We start from the raw sequence: 18,323 nt of genomic DNA on the forward strand, positions 1-18,323 counted from the left end.
GGAGTTAGCTTTTGTGCGTGGTGTGAGGTATGGGTCCTGTTTCATTCTTTTGCAAATGGATATCCAGTTATGCCAGCACCATTTGTTAAAAAGACTATCATTTCCCCAATTGACTGACACTGGTCCTTTGTCAAATATCAGCTGCTCATACATGGATGGATTTATATCTGGGTTCTCAATTCTGTTCCATTGGTCTATGTGCCTGTTGTTGTACCAGTACCAGGCTGTTTTGACTACTGTGGCTGTATAATAGCTTCTGAAATCAGGTAGAGTGAGGGCTCCCACTTTCTTCTTCTTTTTCAGTAATGCTTTGCTTATCCGGGGCTTCTTTCCCTTCCATATGAAATTGGTGATTTGTTTCTCTATCCCCTTAAAATTTGACATTGGAATTTGGATTGGAAGTGCGTTATATGTATAGATGGATTTTGGTAGAATAGACATTTTTACTATGTTAAGTCTTCCTATCCATGAGCAGGGTATGTTTTTCCACTTAAGTATGTCCTTTTGAATTTCTTGTAGCAGAGCTTTGTAGTTTTCTTTGTATAGGTCTTTTACATCCTTGGTAAGATTTATTCCTAAGTATTTTACCTTCTTGGGGGCTACTGTGAATGGTATTGATTTGGTTATTTCCTCTTCGGTGTTCTTTTTGTTGATGTAGAGGAATCCAAGTCATTTTTGTATGTTTATTTTATAACCTGAGACTCTGCCAAACTCTTCTATTAGTTTCAGTAGTTTTCTGGAGGATTTCTTAGGGTTTTCCATGTATACGATCACGTCATCTGCAAATAGTGATAGCTTTACTTCCTCCTTGCCAATCTGGATACCCTTTATTTCTTTGTCTAGCCTAATTGCCCTGGCTAGGACTTCAAGTACAATGTTGAATAAGAGCGGTGATAAAGGGCATCCTTGTCTGGTTCCCGTTCTCAAGGGAAATGCTTTCAGGTTCTCTCCATTTAGAGTGATATTGGCTGTTGGCTTTGCATAGATGCCCTTTATTATGTTGAGGAATTTTCCTTCAATTCCTATTTTGGTAAGAGTTTTTATCATAAATGGGTGTTGAACTTTGTCAAATGCCTTTTCTGCATCTATTGATAAGATCATGTGGTTTTTATCTTTTGTTTTATTTATGTGATGGATTACATTAATGGTTTTTCTGATATTAAACCAGCCTTGCATACCTGGTATAAATCCCACTTGATCAGGGTGAATTATTTTTTTGATGTGTTGTTGGATTCTATTGGCTAGAATTTTGTTGAGGATTTTTGCATCTATGTTCACGAGGGATATAGGTCTATAATTTTCTTTTTTTGTAATGTCTTTACCTGGTTTTGGTATCAGGGAGATGGTAGCTTCATAGAATGAGTTGGCTAGTATTCCGTCTTTTTCTATGCTTTGAAATACCTTCATTAGTAGTGGTGTTAAGTCTTTTCTGAAGGTTTGGTAGAACTCTGCAGTGAAGCCATCCGGGCCAGGGTTTTTTTTTGTTGGAAGTTTTTTGATTACAGTTTCAATCTCTTTGTTTGTTATGGGTCTATTTAGTTGTTCTACTTCTGAATGTGTTAGTTTAGGTAGGTAGTATTTTTCCAAGAATTTAACCATTTCTTCTAGGTTTTCAAATTTGTTAGAGTACAATTTTTCATAGTAATCTGAAATTCTTTTAATTTCATTTGGCTCTGTTGTGATGTGGTCCTTCTCGTTTCTTATTCAGGTTATTTGTTTCCTTTCCTGTTTTTCTTTAGTCAGTCTAGCCAATGGTTTATCAATTTTGTTAATTTTTTCAAAGAACCAGCTTTTGGCTTTGTTAATTCTTTCAATTGTTTTTCTCTTCTCTAATTCATTTAGTTCAGCTCTAATTTTTATTATTTGTTTTCTTCTGGTGCCTGATGGGTTCTTTGGTTGCTCACTTTCTATTTCTTCAAGTTGTCGGGACAGTTCTCTGATTTGGGCTCTTTCTTCTTTTTGTATGTGTGCAATTATCGACATAAATTGGCCTCTGAGCACTGCTTTTGCTGTGTCCCAGAGGTTTTGATAGGAAGTATTTTCATTCTCGTTGCTTTCTAAGAATTTCCTTATTCCCTCCTTGATGTCTTCTATAACCCAGTCTTTTTTCAGGAGGGTATTGTTCATTTTCCAAGTATTTGATTTCTTTTCCCTAGTTTTTCTGTTATTGATTTCTAGTTTCATTGCCTTGTGGTCTGAGAAGATGCTTTGTAATATTTCGATGTTTTGGATTCTGCAAAGGTTTGTTTTATGACCTAATATGTGGTCTAGTCTAGAGAATGTTCCATGTGCGCTAGAAAAAAAAGTATATTTTGCAGTAGTTGGGTGGAGAGTTCTGTATAAGTCAATGAGGTCAAGTTGGTTGATTGTTGTAATCAGGTCTTCCGTGTCTCTATTGAGCTTCTTACTGGATGTCCTGTCCTTCTCCGAAAGTGGTGTGTTGAAGTCTCCTACTATAAATGTGGAGGTGTCTATCTCACTTTTCAATTCTGTTAAAGTTTGATTTATGTATCTTGCAGCCCTGTCATTGGGTGCATAAATATTTAATATGGTTATGTCTTCCTGATCAATTGTCCCTTTTATCATTATGTAGTGTCCTTCTTTATCCTTTGTGGTGGATTTAAGTCTAAAGTCTATTTTGTCAGAAATTAATATTGCTACTCCTCTTCTTTTTTGCTTATTGTTTGCTTGATATATTTTTTTCCATCCTTTGAGTTTTAGTTTGTTTGTGTCTCTAAGTCTAAGGTGTGTCTCTTTTAGGCAGCATATAGATGGATCGTGTTTCTTTATCCAGTCCGTGACTCTCTGTCTCTTTATTGGTGCATTTAGTCCATTTACATTCAGCGTAATTATAGATAAATAAGTTTTTAGTGCTGTCATTTTGATGCCTTTTCATGTGTGTTGTTGGCCATTTCATTCTTCCACATACTTTTTTGTGCTGAGATGTTTTTCTTAGTAGATTGTGAGATCCTCATTTTCATAATGTTTAACTTTATGTTAGTTGAGTCGTTACGGTTTTCTTGGTTTTTTTCTCGAGTTATGGAATTGATATTCCTTTTTGTGGTTACCTTATTATTTACCCCTATTTTTCTAAGTAAAAACCTAACTTGTGTCGTTCTATATCGCCTTGTATCACTCTCCATCTGGCAGTTCACTGCCTCCTATATTTAGTCCCTCTTTTTGATTATTGTGATCGTTTATCTATTGATTTCCATGATTCCCTGTTATGTGTATTATTTTGTTTATTTATTTATTTTTTAGAATTAATCTTAATTTGTTTGTTTTTGTGCTTTCCCTATTTGAGTTGCATTGATATCAGGACGTTCTGTTTTGTGACCTTGTATTGTGCTGGTACCTGATATTATTGGTCATCAGGCCAAACAATCTCCTTTAGCATTTCTTGCAGTCTTGGTTTAGTTTTTGCAAATTCTCTAAACTTGTGTTTATCTGTAAATATCTTAATTTTTCCTTCATATTTCAGAGAGAGTTTTGCTGGATATATGATCCTTGGTTGGCAGTTTTTCTCCTTCAGTGCTCTGTATACATCGTCCCATTCCCTTCTTGCCTGCATGGTTTCTGCTGAGTAGTCTGAACTTATTCTTATTGATTCTCCCTTGAAGGAAACCTTTCTTTTCTCCCTGGCTGCTTTTAAAATTTTCTGTTTGTCTTTGGTTTTGGCAAGTTTGATGATGATATGTCTTGGTGTTTTTCTTTTTGGATCAATCTTAAATGGGGTTCGATGAGCATCTTGGATAGATATCCTTTCGTCTTTCATGAGGTCAGGGAAGTTTTGTGTCAGGAGTTCTTCAACTATTTTCTCTGTGTTTTCTGTCCCCCCTCCCTGTTCTGGGACTCCAATCACTTCTTGATAGAGTCCCACATGATTCTTAGGGTTTCTTCATTTTTTTAAATTCTTTTATCTGATTTTTTTTCAGCTATGTTGGTATTGATTTCCTGGTCCTCCAGATGTCCCAGTCTACATTCTAATTGCTCGAGTCTGCTCCTCTGACTTCCTATTGTGTTGTCTAATTCTGTAATTTTATTGTTAATCTTTTGGATTTCTACATGCTGTCTCTCTATGGATTCTTGCAACTTATTAATTTTTCCACTATGTTCTTGAATAATCTTTTTGAGTTCTTCAACAGTTTTATCAGTGTGTTCCTTGGCTTTTTCTGCAGTTAGCCTAATTTCATTTGTGATGTCTTTAAGCATTCTGTAAATTAGTTTTCTATATTTTGTATCTGATAATTCCAGGATTGTATCTTCATTTGGGAAAGATTTTGATTCTTTTGTTTGGGAGGTTGGAGAAGCTGTCATGGTCTGTTTCTTTATGTGGTTTGATATGGATTGCTGTCTCCGAGCCATCACTGGGAAACTAGTTTTTCCAGGTAATCAGCTAAAAAAAAATGCAGTCAGATCCCTATCTGAATTCTCCCTCTGGCTCAGGGTATTCGGATGTTAATGGAGCCGTCTGGGGAGGGTAGGGGAGGGATCAGAGAGCCAGGAGTGTAGCACCTCAGAATATAGAGCTGATCTCTGCGTTCACGCTCCACCCGCGCCCGCCAAAACCCCAGCGGGACGGCTCCCCGGCTGGGACGCTACTCTCCCCACTCTAAGACCAGTCACTTCCTCTCGGGGACTTCTCCCTCTGGCCCGCCGCTCCACTCGTGAGAGCTGGGTAGGCGTCGCCCGCACGAACGGCTGGGCCCGCCCCCGGGGTCCATTCAGGGAAATATAACTGGGCCCGCGCTCACGCCCCGCCCGCGCCTGCCAAAATCCCAGCGGGACGGCTCCCCGGCTGGGACGCTGCTCTCTCTGCTCCAAGACCAGTCACTTCCTCCCGGGGACTTCTCCCTCCTGTGCACCGCACCGCTCGCGCGAACTGGGTGGGCGTCACCCGCACGAATGTCTGGGCCGCCCCCAGGGGTCGCTTTAGGGAAATATAGCTGATCCCCACGCTTGCGCTACGCCCGCTCCCCGACAAACTCCCGGCAGGACGGCTCCCCAGTTGGGACGCTGCTCTCCCCGCTCCAAGATCAGTCACTGCCTCCCGGGTGCTTCTCCCACCGGCTGTGCCGCTACGCCACCCGCGCCAACCGGCTAGGCTCTCTCCCGGGAAGAGTTCAGGGGCTAGGGCTGGGTCCCTTGTCTGTGCCTTCTGCCCCCCTGGGCTCTGCCCCAAATCGGGCTCCGAAGGTCACCTGCCTGGTACGCTGGCTCCTGGTTCTGAAAACGATCGCTGTCTGCCCGTATTTGTTCGTTCTCCGTCTCTAAGTCTGTGTTTGTTGTTCAGAGTTCGTAGATTGTTATGTATGTGATCGATTCACTTGTTTTTCCGAGTCTTTGTTGCAGGAGGGATCCACGGTAGCGTCCACCTAGTCCGCCATCTTGGCCCCGCCTCCGGAATAAGAACTTTTTACTTACAAAACTAATCAGAAAACCTTTGCTCTGCAGCCAGCTGGTCAGTTTGTAAATAAAAATCATCTATTAGCAATTGTTTTTTCCTGTAATGTACCTACTTGGACACAAAGTCTGCTCTCACTTGATAAAAGAAAGACCCGAAGCTCCAACATTCAGCATAAACAAGTGCTCAAGAGAGAGAAAACATAACCCTTTTTAGTGGTTTTAAGAACCACAGTGGAAAGAAGAAATGATTAATTTTTGTAAATATTAACAAGATGGGAATTTAAAATGTAGATTTATTTTGAATTATTTTGTCACAATGGGAGTTGGGGAGATAAAGAATCACAACGGTGATGTAGAATGCTTTAGTGCAATTCAATGTCAGCTTGTGGGACAATCAGCCCATCATTACCTAACACTGCATCTCCTTCTGCACTCAGATGCTTTCCAGTAAAGTTAGTGTCAGATCAAGGTGGCATGTTATGATGTGCACATTAGTCGGATAACTCTGGTATTGAACTGGAAATACTATTTATTAGTACTTATGAACGAATCCTCTAGAAAAAAACAATGCTCACATTATAGTCTCTTTGTTGTTGTTGTTAGGTGCCATCGAGTCAGTTCCGACTCATAGCGGCCCTATGCACAACAGAATGAAACACTGCCTGGTCCTGTGCTATCCCTACAATCATTGTTATGCTTGAGCTCTTGTTGCAGCCACTGTGTCAACCCACCTCGTTGAGGGTCTTCCTCTTTTCCGCTGATCCTGTGTTTTGCCAAGCATGATGTCCTTCTCCAGGGACTGATCCCTCCTGACAACATGTCCAAAGTATGTAAGACGCAGTCTCGCCATCCTTGCTTCTAAGGAGCATTCTGGTTATACTTCTTCCAAGACAGATTTGTTCGTTCTTTTGGCAGTCCGTGGTATATCCAATATTCTTCGCCAACACCACAATTCAAAGGCATCAATTCTTCTCTTGTCTTCCTTATTCATTGTCCAACTTTCACATGCATATGATGTTACTGAAAATACCATGGCTTGGGTCAGGTGCACCTTAGTCTTCAAGGTGACATCTTTGCTTTTCAACACTTTAAAGCGGTCGTTTGCAGTAGATTTTCCCAATGCAATGCATTGTTTGATTACTTGGCTGCTGCTTCCATGGCTGTTGATTGTGGATCCAAGTAAAATGAAATCCTTGACAACTTCAATCTTTTCTCCATTTATCATGATGTTGCTCATTGGTTCAGCTGTGAGGATTCTAGTTTTCTTTATGTTGAGGTGCAATCCATACTGAAGGCTGTGGTCTTTGATCTTCATTAGTAAGTGCTTCAAGTCCTCTTCACTTTCAGCAAGCAAGGTTGTGTCATCTGCATAATGCAGGTTGTTAATGAGTCTTCCTCCAATCCTGATGCCTCGTTCTTCTTCATATAATCCAGCTTCTTGGATTATTTGCTCAGCATACAGATTGAATAGGTGTGACGAAAGAATACAACCCTGGCGCACACCTGTCCTGACTTTAAACCAATCAGTATATCCTTGTTCTGCCCGGAACAACTGCCTCTTGATCTATGTACAGGTTCCTCGTGAGCACAATTAAGTGTTCTGGAATTCCCATTCTTTGCAATGTTATCCATAATTTGTTATGATCCACACAGTTGAATGCCTTTGCGTAGTCAATAAAACACAGGTAAACATCCTTCTGGTATTCTCTGCTTTCAGCCAGGATCCATCTCACATCAGCAATGGAAGGCACTCAAAAGACGCCTGGGGAAGAGCTGCGTCCTCAAAGTAAAGTCAACCTTAATGACATGGATGGAGTAAAGTTTTCGGGACCTTCATTTGCTGATGTGGCGTGACTCAAAATGAGAAGAAACAGCTACAAATATCCATTAATAATCGGAACCTGGAATGTACAAAGTATGAATCTAGAAAAATTGGAAATCACCAAAAATGAAATGGAATGCGTAAACATCGATATCCTAGGCATTAGTGAGGTTAAATGGACTGGTATTGGCCGTTTTGAATCAGATAATCATATCGTCTACTATGCTGGAAATGACAACTTGAAGAGGAATGGTGCTGCATTCATTGTCAAAAAGAACATTTCAAGATCTATCCTGAAGTACAACACTGTCAGTGATAGAATAATATACACGCCTACAAGGAAGGCCAGTTAATATGATTATTATTCAAATTTACGCACCAACCACTAAGGCCAAAGGTGAAGAAACAGAAGATTTTTATCAGCTGCTGCAGTCTGAAATTGATAAACATGCAATCAGGATTCATTGAAAACCACTGGTGATTGGAATGTGAAAGTTGGAAACAAAGAAGAAGGGTCAGTAGTTGGAAAATATGACCTTGGTGATAGAAACAATGCCAGAGATCAAATGATAGAATTTTGCAAGACCAATGAGTACTTCATTGCAAATACCTTCTTTCACCACCATAAATGGCGACTATACACATGGACCTCACCAGAGAGAACACACAGGAATCAAACCGACTACATCTGTGGAAAGAGATGATGGAAAACCTTCAATATCATCAGTCAGAACAAGGCCAGGGGCTGACTGTGGAACAGACCATCAACTGCTCATATGCAACTTCAAGCTGAAACTGAAGAAAATCAGAGCAAGTCCACAAGGGTCTCTTTGTACTAACTTAAAAGTGTTTCCACTCATGGCCTAAAAATGGCAGTAGCTTTTTAGATTTGGACTCCCTTTTAAGAGACTAATCAAGACCCTGGTCAGCCCTGGGTGGGGGTACTGAACAAATGCAATGACATGATCACAGTATGTGGCCAGCAGATGTATTTATCCAAATTTAATCTCAATTTTGAAAATAATGCTACTATTTTGCATTATTTTCAAAACTAGATATGTTCCCCCAGGTAATAATTCTTTTCTACTTACTAAGCCATTGTCAGCACGTATGTTAAAGTTGCTAGATTTAATTTTGTTTGTTATTAAACTGTAATGCTTATTTTATGCTTTATTCAAACAAAGCCTTGATTTTGTTTTTTTTTTAAATAATCTGTTCTTAATGTGAAATTACCTATGTGGGATCCAATGACTGACTTAAAAATTTTATAATCTTAGAACATTAAGCCATTGAAATGTTCACTACTCTGTGCAAAATGCCAATTCAAATTAAATACCTACATGAAAAAAATAAATTCAGGGCTCACTATCAGTCTTTTTACTATAGTTCTTCCAGTCCTTGTTTGATTGGCTTAAGTTATTTCTCCAGTTATTTCTTCAAGAAAGGCTTGTCATTGTTGTTGTTAGCTGCCATCAAGATGGCTTCAACTCCTTGTGACCTTACGTATAAAAGCACAAAATGTCGCCCAGTTCTGTGCCATCTTCATGATCATTGGTATGCTCCAGCCCATGTTGCAGCTGTTGTATAACGTCTTCCAACCTAGGGGGCTCATCTTCCAGTACTATACTGGACACTATTCTGTGAAGAAAGGCTTATGAGAACAATATTCCTTGTATCTTTGCATGTTCAAGAACTTCTGTCTCCTTTACGCACGAACAGCCGCTTGGTTTGGTACAAAATTTTTGACCTATAGTTTTTTTCCCTTAAGCCTTGTTCCATGGTCTTCTAGAGTTGAATATTAGTGTGAAGATGTATGAAGTCTGAGTGATATTATCTTTATTTTAAAAAGTAATTTGATCTGTTTGGTTCAACTGCCCAAAGGATTTTCTTATCTTTGACTTCTAGTAACTTCACTAGGATATATCTTGGTATTAATTCTCCTATGTCACTTTTTCCTGAGAGATAATACACCCTCTGTATCTGAAGACTTAGATATTTTTGTTTATGAAAATTTTTCTTGAATCATACCTTTAAATATTTGTTTTGTGCCATTATATATATATATTTTTTGTAATCTCCAATTACGGGTATGTTGAGTCTCCTTTATCTATCTTTCACTACTGTCATTCTGCCCTCCCCATTTCCTGTCCTCTATATGTCTCTTGCCTTGTTTTCGGCAGTATCTTTTCTTCCTTATACTGCATCCAATTTTGTCTTCATTTTATATGGAGATTTTATCTCTTATTTTGCTTCTTTCCTGAGCTCTGCAGCTTACATTTCATCTTCTGATGTCTCCCCATGTGCCTGAACTTATTTCATAAAGACAATTATTTTTGTGCCCATATTTTATAAAGGCAATTGCTTCCTTTTTTATTCATGGGGAAATAATCATAATTACTGATTGCTACATGGCAACATTTTTTATCTTTAAATATTTTTTATCGGTCTTTTGTTTTCCTGTTTCTTCCTCCCTTTTTTTCTTATAGTGTTTGAGCACAGATCCCATGCTGGTTCCCTTTAGGCTACCCAGTTCTGAATTAGTTGAGGTTCTCCTGCCCCAGCTATTTGTACAAAGTTTACATAAGGGAAGGACTAAGGACACATTCCAATTAGCAGGAATCTTCCTTATGACACAGGATTGTACACAAGTCCTTTTAGTCTTTATTTCTCCCCAGCCAAAAGAGATATGCAGCTTGAGGTGAAATATCTCATCTCCCCCTGCCACTTGACCAGACTGCTTTAAGGCAAATGTGGCTTGATTCCTTGATCAGTTCTTTTTCTACTGTGTTCTACAACCAAAACAGGCTCAGAGACACTCCTATCACAACCTGTGCACCCCATTTTTGTAGATGAAACAAGAGATTTGTTTTGTGCCTTAAGGTGTGCTCCTCATCTTGGAGAAATGTACCCTGCTGGTTTTTTCTGAGCGCCATACAGCCCCAGAGCTAAATCTATCCATACATCCTTCAGCACCTCTACATGATCTCCAGTGCTTCTTGCAGCCATGCCACCTGTGCTGTTCACGGTTTCAGATATCTTCAGGTATCTCCTAGTTTTGTCAAAGATGATTGCTGCCTTTCTTTTCCTCATTATCCTTGTTGCTTAGGAGTAGTTTCAGAGACAAGAAGGGGTGAATGTCAAGTATACTCTGCCACATTCAATCTGGAAGTTCTCAGTAGGAGCAACTTTTTATTACAACCAGGACCAATGTCACCTTATGATTTTCGGAGACCCATCATATGTATCTTCCTCCCTACATATGCTGTACACACACTAGTTATTAGCAACTTAAGCCTAGAAAGATTAAGGGGCTTACTCAAGGTCTCAGAGCTAGCGCAAACCCAGGTCTCTTGACCCCTGGTTCAGTGTTCTTACAATACTGCACATCCATGCATGTACATGGCTACTGAACTCAGTCAACCTTCTACTTAACCATAATCATTACTAGAAGCTGAGCTCTAAAAATTATATCCAGAAAAGGCTAGGAAACCACGTGAATGGCAAACATCAGGGGTTGAAGCGGAGGGAACACCAAGAAAACAGCTTAATTTCCATTACCTTGTTTAGTGTCTGTCACTCCTTCCATGAGAACTAATCCTGCTGGTCGCTGACAAGCGATGTTGCAGAAGCGGAAATGTAACAGAAAGTCTCGGCTATATCTGCGTCTCTCTGTAAACCAGGAAAAGCCATAGAATAAAAGAAAGGAAGAGGCACTACATGCTGAGACCTTCTTAGTACCAAGAAACTCCTGGCATAGGGACACAGAGGTAGGCTCTGAAGACAAGAAGATATTCCAATAGTTATGATTTAAAGTTGTACATTTCACTGAGTGATCATCTGGAAGACAGTGATAAAAACAAAGGAGTCAAGGGAATTATACTTTCACTGGAAGGGAAACCTGGTGGCACAGTGGTTAAGTGCTACGGCTGCTAACCAAAAGGTCAGCAGTTCTAATCTACCAGGTGCTCCTTGGAAACTCTATGGGGCAGTTCTACTCTGTCCTATAGGGTCGCTATGAGTTGGAATCAACTCGACAGCAATGGGATTACTTTTGTCAGTGAAGAGCCAGCTTTCTTCCAAGATGGGCCTGAGGGCACAGTCAACCAAGAATGTGGCACATGCTCACCTGATCTCTTGGGCTGACAGAAGGAGACATACTGACAGGAATCAGTGATGCCCAGGGAGATGGGCCACAGTGGGGCCTGAAGCTTCCTCTGGTAAAGCTGATGGGAGAAGTCTTCCTGTCCGGATACCTACAAGGAAAGAGCGGGGTGGGAATGAGGAAACAAAGATGGGAAAAGGAACTAACAATCCATTCTTTGGGACATGCAAATATACACTCTCACACAATCACACGCTATACACATGATGTAAGCAAGTCACATGAGTCTCAAGTAAAGGCTACAAAATAAGGGGCTAATTGAAAAAACTAGTTTTTCTTTAGAAAACACTGAAATGTCCATGAGACAGGAATGTGGGGTATATGAGTCAAGGAGAATAAGAATGATGAACATGAGGCCCCCTAAATTTCACCTCAAAAAAATCTACACAATTCTCCACAAAGAACAAAAACTTTCAGGGCTTGAACTTGCAATGCGAAAGGATTTATCCTGATCTTTAGATCGTCTGGGTCAAAATCTAGCATCTGAAACCTACTATGGGGACACCACAAGGGTCAAACCAAATGGGAAATGCACCAAAGCACTTTACCATATCTACGTCACCATCCTCAGTCAAGGCCAATGAGCAGCCTGGGAACGAACAGAGCATAGTCGGGGAAACATTCGGCAACATGGAGAAACATTCGGCAACATGGAGAAACATTCGGCAACATCAGTCATCTGCGTATCTCCAAGTGTGTCACAAAATCTCCTTTATTTCAGCTACCAGCAACAAATATTTGAATGCCAACTACGTGCAAAACACTAGCTAAGTGCTTGGGATAGAGCAGTGATGGACACAATCCCGGCTCTTAAAGGGTATGCATTTTTCAGTACGTCATCTAAGTGAAACAGACCTGGAATTTGATGGCCATTTACTAGCTGTGTGATTTTGATCAAGTTCTCTTGGGTTTAATAACTTCTACTATTTTTTTTTTTACTATAAATAGATAATATCTCAATGTACAAATTAAAATCTTAATAACCACTGCTAACAACTGCTTTTTTTTTTTTTTCAATTGTTCTTTAAGTGAACATTTACAATTCAAGTCAGTTTCTCATACAAAAACTTATACACATTGTTATGTGGCCCTAGTTGCTCTCCCTATAACATGACAACACCTCTCCACCCTCTATTTCCCTTTCCATTCAACCAGCTCCTGCCCCCTCTGCCTTCTCATCTCACCTCTTGACAGGAGCTGCCCACTTAGTCCCATGTGTCTACTTGAGCCAAGAAGCACACTCCTCACCAGTATCCTTTTATGTGTCATAGTCCAGTCTAATCTTTATCTGAAGAGTTGGCTTCGGGAATGGTTTTAGTTTTGGGATAACAGAGTTGGAATCAACTCGACAGCAATGGGATTACTTTTGTCAGTGAAGAGCCAGCTTTCTTCCAAGATGGGCCTGAGGGCACAGTCAACCAGAGAGTCCGGGGGCCATGCCCTCTGGGTTGACTGCTTACTTTGAACCAGGAACTGGGAAATACTTTACATGCATTATTTTATTTAACCCAGGGCGGAGGAAAAATCCTTCTGAGGCAGGTCCCAGTATATGCCCAATGTATAGATGAGGCAAATGGAGCTTAAAAAAGTAACTTACCCAAGGAGGCAGAGCAGGGATTTGAACTCAGGACTGTCACATGGTAGGCATTTAGTAAATTCTTTTTCCCAGTCCCTGAGCTCCCTGATTAACGATCTTGTAGAGGAGAATAATGCCTTTCTCTCAGCACATGGCAACTAGAACATTGCTGGCACTTAAGTAACCTCATTAAAGTAAAAGCCCAAAGTGCTCAACAATAATTCATTTTGTGTCCTTTCTTCACTTGTGCCTCGCCAAAAGTTAAACAGTAAGTTAGATCAGTAGGGAAAAAACAGAACACAGAGACTAAGCAACCTATTAAAAAATCAGCACAAGCTGAATGACCATCAGCAGAGCTAAATCAACGATGATAAAACTCTGAGAAATCTACACCACCAACATTTAGCAGTTAAAAGGAATGAGACAGATCCATATGCACGTTGCTGAGTGAAAACCAACCAAGCTACAAAATGAAACCTACAGCAGCATATCATGTTTATAAAACACACACACAACTGATTACATACTGGCTGTTAGGAGCAACAGTAGCATAGTGTTTGAGGGTTTTATGGATGGAAATGTGTCACCCAAAAATATGTGTTGTAAATCCTAAACCCTATGCCTGTGGTTATAACCCAATCTGGGAATGGGTTCTCTGTTACGTTAACGAGGCTGTATCAGTCTAGGGTATGTTTTAAGTCAATTACCTCTGAGATATAAAAGAGATTATGCCAGCAAGCAGAGATGGGGGAAGACAGATGCCACACCACATGAAGATCACCAAGGGATAGAAGCTGAAAAGAGACAAGGGCCTTCCCCTAGAGCCACACAGAGAAAAAACCTTCCCCTAGAGCTGGTGCCCTGAATTTGAGCTTCTAGCCTCCTAAACTGTGAGAAAATAAATTTCTATTCCCGAAAGCCACCCCCTTGTGGCATTTCCGTTACAGTAGCACTAGATAACTAGGACAGAGGGCAAGGCGCCAGACTGACTGCCTGGTTATAAATCCTGACTCCGTGACCAGCATAACCTACAGCAAATTACTTAACTTTTCCATGCCTTGGTTTACTCATATATAAAATGGAAGCAATGATGGAAACTGTGAAAATTAAACAAGTAAATACATGTCAAGTGCTTAGAATGGTAACTGGCACACAATAAATACTTAATAGATGTTAATTATGATCATATTGTTATAAGTGCACAGAAAATGATCTAAAAGAACACCACCAAACTCGAAAGTTGTTACTTGACTCTAAAGGAAGAAGGTAGGAAATGTAAGTAATAGTTTACAATAGCAAAAAGATGGAAGCAACTGAGGTGCCCATCAACAGATGAATGGATAAATAAATTATAGTATATTCACACAATGGAATACTACGCATCGATAAAGAACAACGATGAATTCGTGAAACATTTCATAGCATGGAAGAATCTGGAAGGCATTATGCTGAGTGAAATTAGTCAGCTGCAAAAGGACAAATACTGTATGAGACCACTACTATAAGAACTCAAGAAATAGTTTAAAGATAGAAGAAAATATTCTTTGATGGTTATGAGAATGGGGAGGGAGGGAGGGAGAGGGGCATTCGCTAATTATATAGTAGACAAGAACTGTTTTAGGTGAAGGGAAAGACAACACACAAGACAGGAGAGGTCAGCACAACTGGACTAAACTAAAACCGAGTAAGTTTCCTGAATAAACCCAACACTTCAAAGGCCAGCGTAGCAGGGGCGGGGGTTTAGGGACCATGGTTTCAGGGGACATCTAGGTCAACTGGCATAATAAAATCTGTTAAGAAAACATTCTGCATCCCACTTTGGAGAGTGGTGTCTGGGGTCTTAAACACAAGGAAGCAGCCATCTCAGATGCATCAATTGGTCTCAACCCACCTGGAACAAAGGAGAATGAAGAACACCAAAGACACAAGGTAATTATGAGCCCAAGAAACAGAAAGGGCCACATAAACCAGAGACTACATTAGCCTGAGACCAGAACTAGATGGTGCCCAGTTACAACCGATGACTGCCCTGACAGGGAACACAACAGAGAACCCCTGAGGGAGCAGGAGAGCAGTGGGATGCAGACCTCAAATTCTCGTAAAAGACCATACTTAATGGCCTGACTGAGACTAGAGGGATCCTGGAGGTCATGGTCCCCAGGCCTGTCAGCCCAGAACAGGAACCGTTCCCAAAGCCAACTCTTCAGACAGAGATTAGACTGGACTGTAAGACAGAAAATGATATTGAGGAGGAGTGAGCTTCTTGGATCAAGTAGACACATGAGACTACATGGACAGCTCCTATCTGGCAGGGAGATGAGAAGGCAGCGGGGAGAGAAGCTGGCTGAATGAACACAGAAATAGAGTGCGGAGAGAAGGTGTATGCTGTCTCATTAGGGGGAGAGCAACTAGGAATATATACCAAGTTGTAAATGTTTGAATGAGAGACTGACTTGATTTGTAAACTTTCACTTCAAGACAATAAACATAAAAAAAAGTAAGTAATAAAGGGGGCTTTTGCCTTTTTTAAAGAATGTTTGAATTCTTGCATGAATGTACTTATGTATTACTTGTGACTATAAATAAATCAATGGTAAAAGTTAAAAGGATTTCACTGTCAAAGACACTCAAGACCTCCTAACTGCCAGTCTTGGGCACAAGCCATTCAACAGAACAAGTAGCAGTGGAAGGGAGCCAGAACAGGTGTAACTGAGGTCCCTGCCACCGAAGCAGCACTGGATGCCAACACTCGAATCTCTCCCTAGGTTGCATTCCCACCCCCACAATGGCCTTCCCCATTTCACCTTCCAGGCCGGCATCCCATGGTACCGCAGCTCTCCATCCCTGACGAAGTTGTAGAGAGGTGAATTAGGGACAGAATTCAAGTCCCCACACAAGATGATTGGGCAGTGGCTGCCATCTGACAGCCTGGCCACCTTGTCCACTTCGGCCAGAAGAATAGCCATCTGGGCCAACTTGACGTCACCCCGGCGTGGATTGTACAGAACGTGGGTATTTGCCACACACAGAGGGGCCACCGAGACTTGCCCCAGGCCTTCTGGGACTAGCGGCTGTAGCAGCAGCACTAAGCCCACGTTGTCCCGATTGAGGAGCTCCAAGCCAGGCCGGAAGTACTCTACAGGGCTGGCACAGAGCAGGTGGAATCTGGTGGGCTTGTAGCAGACGGCACAGCCATCCGTTTTACACCCAGTCCTCCTCTTGTAGAAACAGGTAAAGCCTGAAAGGAAAACCCCAGCCAAGGAGTGAGGTCAGAGTCCTTGAAGCCTGAATCCCCTTCAACCAGTGGCAACAGCCCAGGAATCTGTGCCTAAGGCACTGCTCCTGCTGCTCAGTAAGGGGAGTCCTTGCCCTAACCATTTCCTTGGTTCTGTAGAGGTTCTCTTACAGTTGTAACCAGTTGGCTGAGTGGCTATGAGGAAAAGGAGGGAGGAAAGGACATGAAGCAATATACCTTGATAGGATGAGCATAGACTCTGGAGTCAGACAGAATGTAGCTCTGGACCTACTTGCATTGTGACCCTGAGCAAGTCACACAAATTCTCAGAGTAAAATGGCTTTAAATAATACTCAGCCTCAGAGGGTTGGTTATTTCTAGGCTTAAATGGCAATATTTGTCAGAGTTGCTTTCAAAACGGCAGAACTTTTTCTTTTTCACCCACACAAGGAAGGAGCTGGCTCACAGGTGAGACTGAGTTTACTGAGACAAAAGAAAAAGATGGTGTCTTCAGGAGAAGAGTAGACAGGGCTGTAGGAAGAAAGGCTGGCAAACACGCCAGGGGCTGCATTACCCATCATTCGCAGAGAGGGCTCCAGCTGCTCCCAGTAATGATCTTCCTGGACTTCCTGGAGACACAGGATCTGGGAAAATGACAAGGAAACCAATCACTCCAGAGTATCCAGAGTACCCAGAACACTGGAGAGTGACTCTCTCCCCGATGGGAACAGGCAGTCAGCGAGGTGGGAAGCTGCTGCAGGTGTCAGGTAGAGCCACACTGAAACTCCCCACCAGACTGACTCTTCCCAGACAGCCACAGCCAGACAGAACTTGCCCAGACTTAAGCTGAGGAGACTAGACACACGTGCTGGATTTTTCTGCTCCTTGAATTCCACAAGTCTCACTCCCTGCATAAAGGCACCAGAAGGTAAGCACCCAGGGAGATGCTGCTCTGCATCTGCCAAAAACTCCCTTATCCCAGGCAGGCAAGCTCCAGCCTCAGGCAGGATTCGAATCATTTGAACACTATGGGGTTGTGCTCGTTTTCGAAGAGCACTGAGAAACAGCCCAGGTACAGGGACAATGCAAGACGGCACTTCCCCTTCACTCACATCAGGGTCCCAGTGCTGGAATTCCTGCATGAGGTTGGCAAAACGATAGTTCCAATTGAGGATGTCCGGGTGGCAATGCAGATAGAGCTCTGAACTCTGCTGCATCAGGTCCTGGGCCAGGATGTTGTAGGACATCAGAGTAAACTGGAACTGGGGGCCATCCCCTGCCTCCAGGCCCTGAGCGTCAGGCTGGGTGGAGAAATCCTCCCATTCTCGCCACAAAATTTCTGCAAAGGAAAGAGTTCCATGACGAGTGCATGTTATCCAGAGGCCTCTGCATCTCTACGCCTGATCCAGTGATTTTGTGCTCAAAGATCCCTTTTTTATCTTCCCTGTCACCCTTCCCTCTGTAGTGATTTGAGCATCACTCTAAGGACATTCTTCAGACTAGACATTAAGCTTTGCAAAGCCAGTGACAATCTCAGCCAGCTCATCACTGTATCCCCAGCACCTAGCACAGTACCTGGCACCTAGTCAATGCTCAATAAATATTCATAGGCTGACAATCTCTCACTTTTGATAAATCCCTAAGTCTATGGGGAGTCACTCAGATGGGCATGATTAACAGTCACCTGAGGTTAAAGACATTTTTAGAGTTAACTGCAGCCTTGGGTGTTTTCTGACCTCTAAACCTTGAAAGACCTATGGTGCTAGGCCACATGTGTCCCAGGTTCCCCATCACCCTACAGCATGAGGCAGCATAGTGGATTTCATGTCTGTCTACTTGAGTCATAGAATTTTTCCTTCAAATGTTATATAAGTGCAATACGTAGCAGATAAAGCTGGAGCTACCCTGGTTGAGGCAAAGAGTGAAGGCCCAGAGAGCTTCCATCTTGAATCTCCCCACCCCTACCCAGGAACCCCTTGGGCTCACTCTAGAGAAATGGAGAATCAGAACTGTGGCCTCATTTTAGTTCTGCCACTACCTAGCTGTATGACTTTAAACATGTCCCGCTATCTCTCTGCACCATGGTTATTTCATCTCTAAGGCCATGAGGCTGGATGAGATG

At 41.8% G+C, this 18,323-nt stretch overlaps 1 protein-coding gene across 1 annotated transcript in view; it reads right to left on the reverse strand.

Annotated features, from left to right (window-relative positions):
* Positions 1-18,323, reverse strand: part of ANGEL1 (angel homolog 1) — a 49,027-nt gene that overhangs the window by 26,703 nt on the left and 4,001 nt on the right. Inside the window, exons 3-7 of the mRNA XM_049897869.1 lie at positions 17,314-17,540; positions 16,776-16,845; positions 15,771-16,204; positions 11,355-11,481; positions 10,787-10,897 (exon numbers count right to left, since the gene is read on the reverse strand). Coding sequence (XP_049753826.1) covers positions 10,787-10,897; positions 11,355-11,481; positions 15,771-16,204; positions 16,776-16,845; positions 17,314-17,540 — 969 coding nt within the window. The remainder of the gene's footprint in view (positions 1-10,786; positions 10,898-11,354; positions 11,482-15,770; positions 16,205-16,775; positions 16,846-17,313; positions 17,541-18,323) is intronic.

Source organism: Elephas maximus, chromosome 10 (genome assembly GCF_024166365.1).
Source record: "Elephas maximus indicus isolate mEleMax1 chromosome 10, mEleMax1 primary haplotype, whole genome shotgun sequence".
NCBI lineage: Eukaryota > Metazoa > Chordata > Mammalia > Proboscidea > Elephantidae > Elephas > Elephas maximus.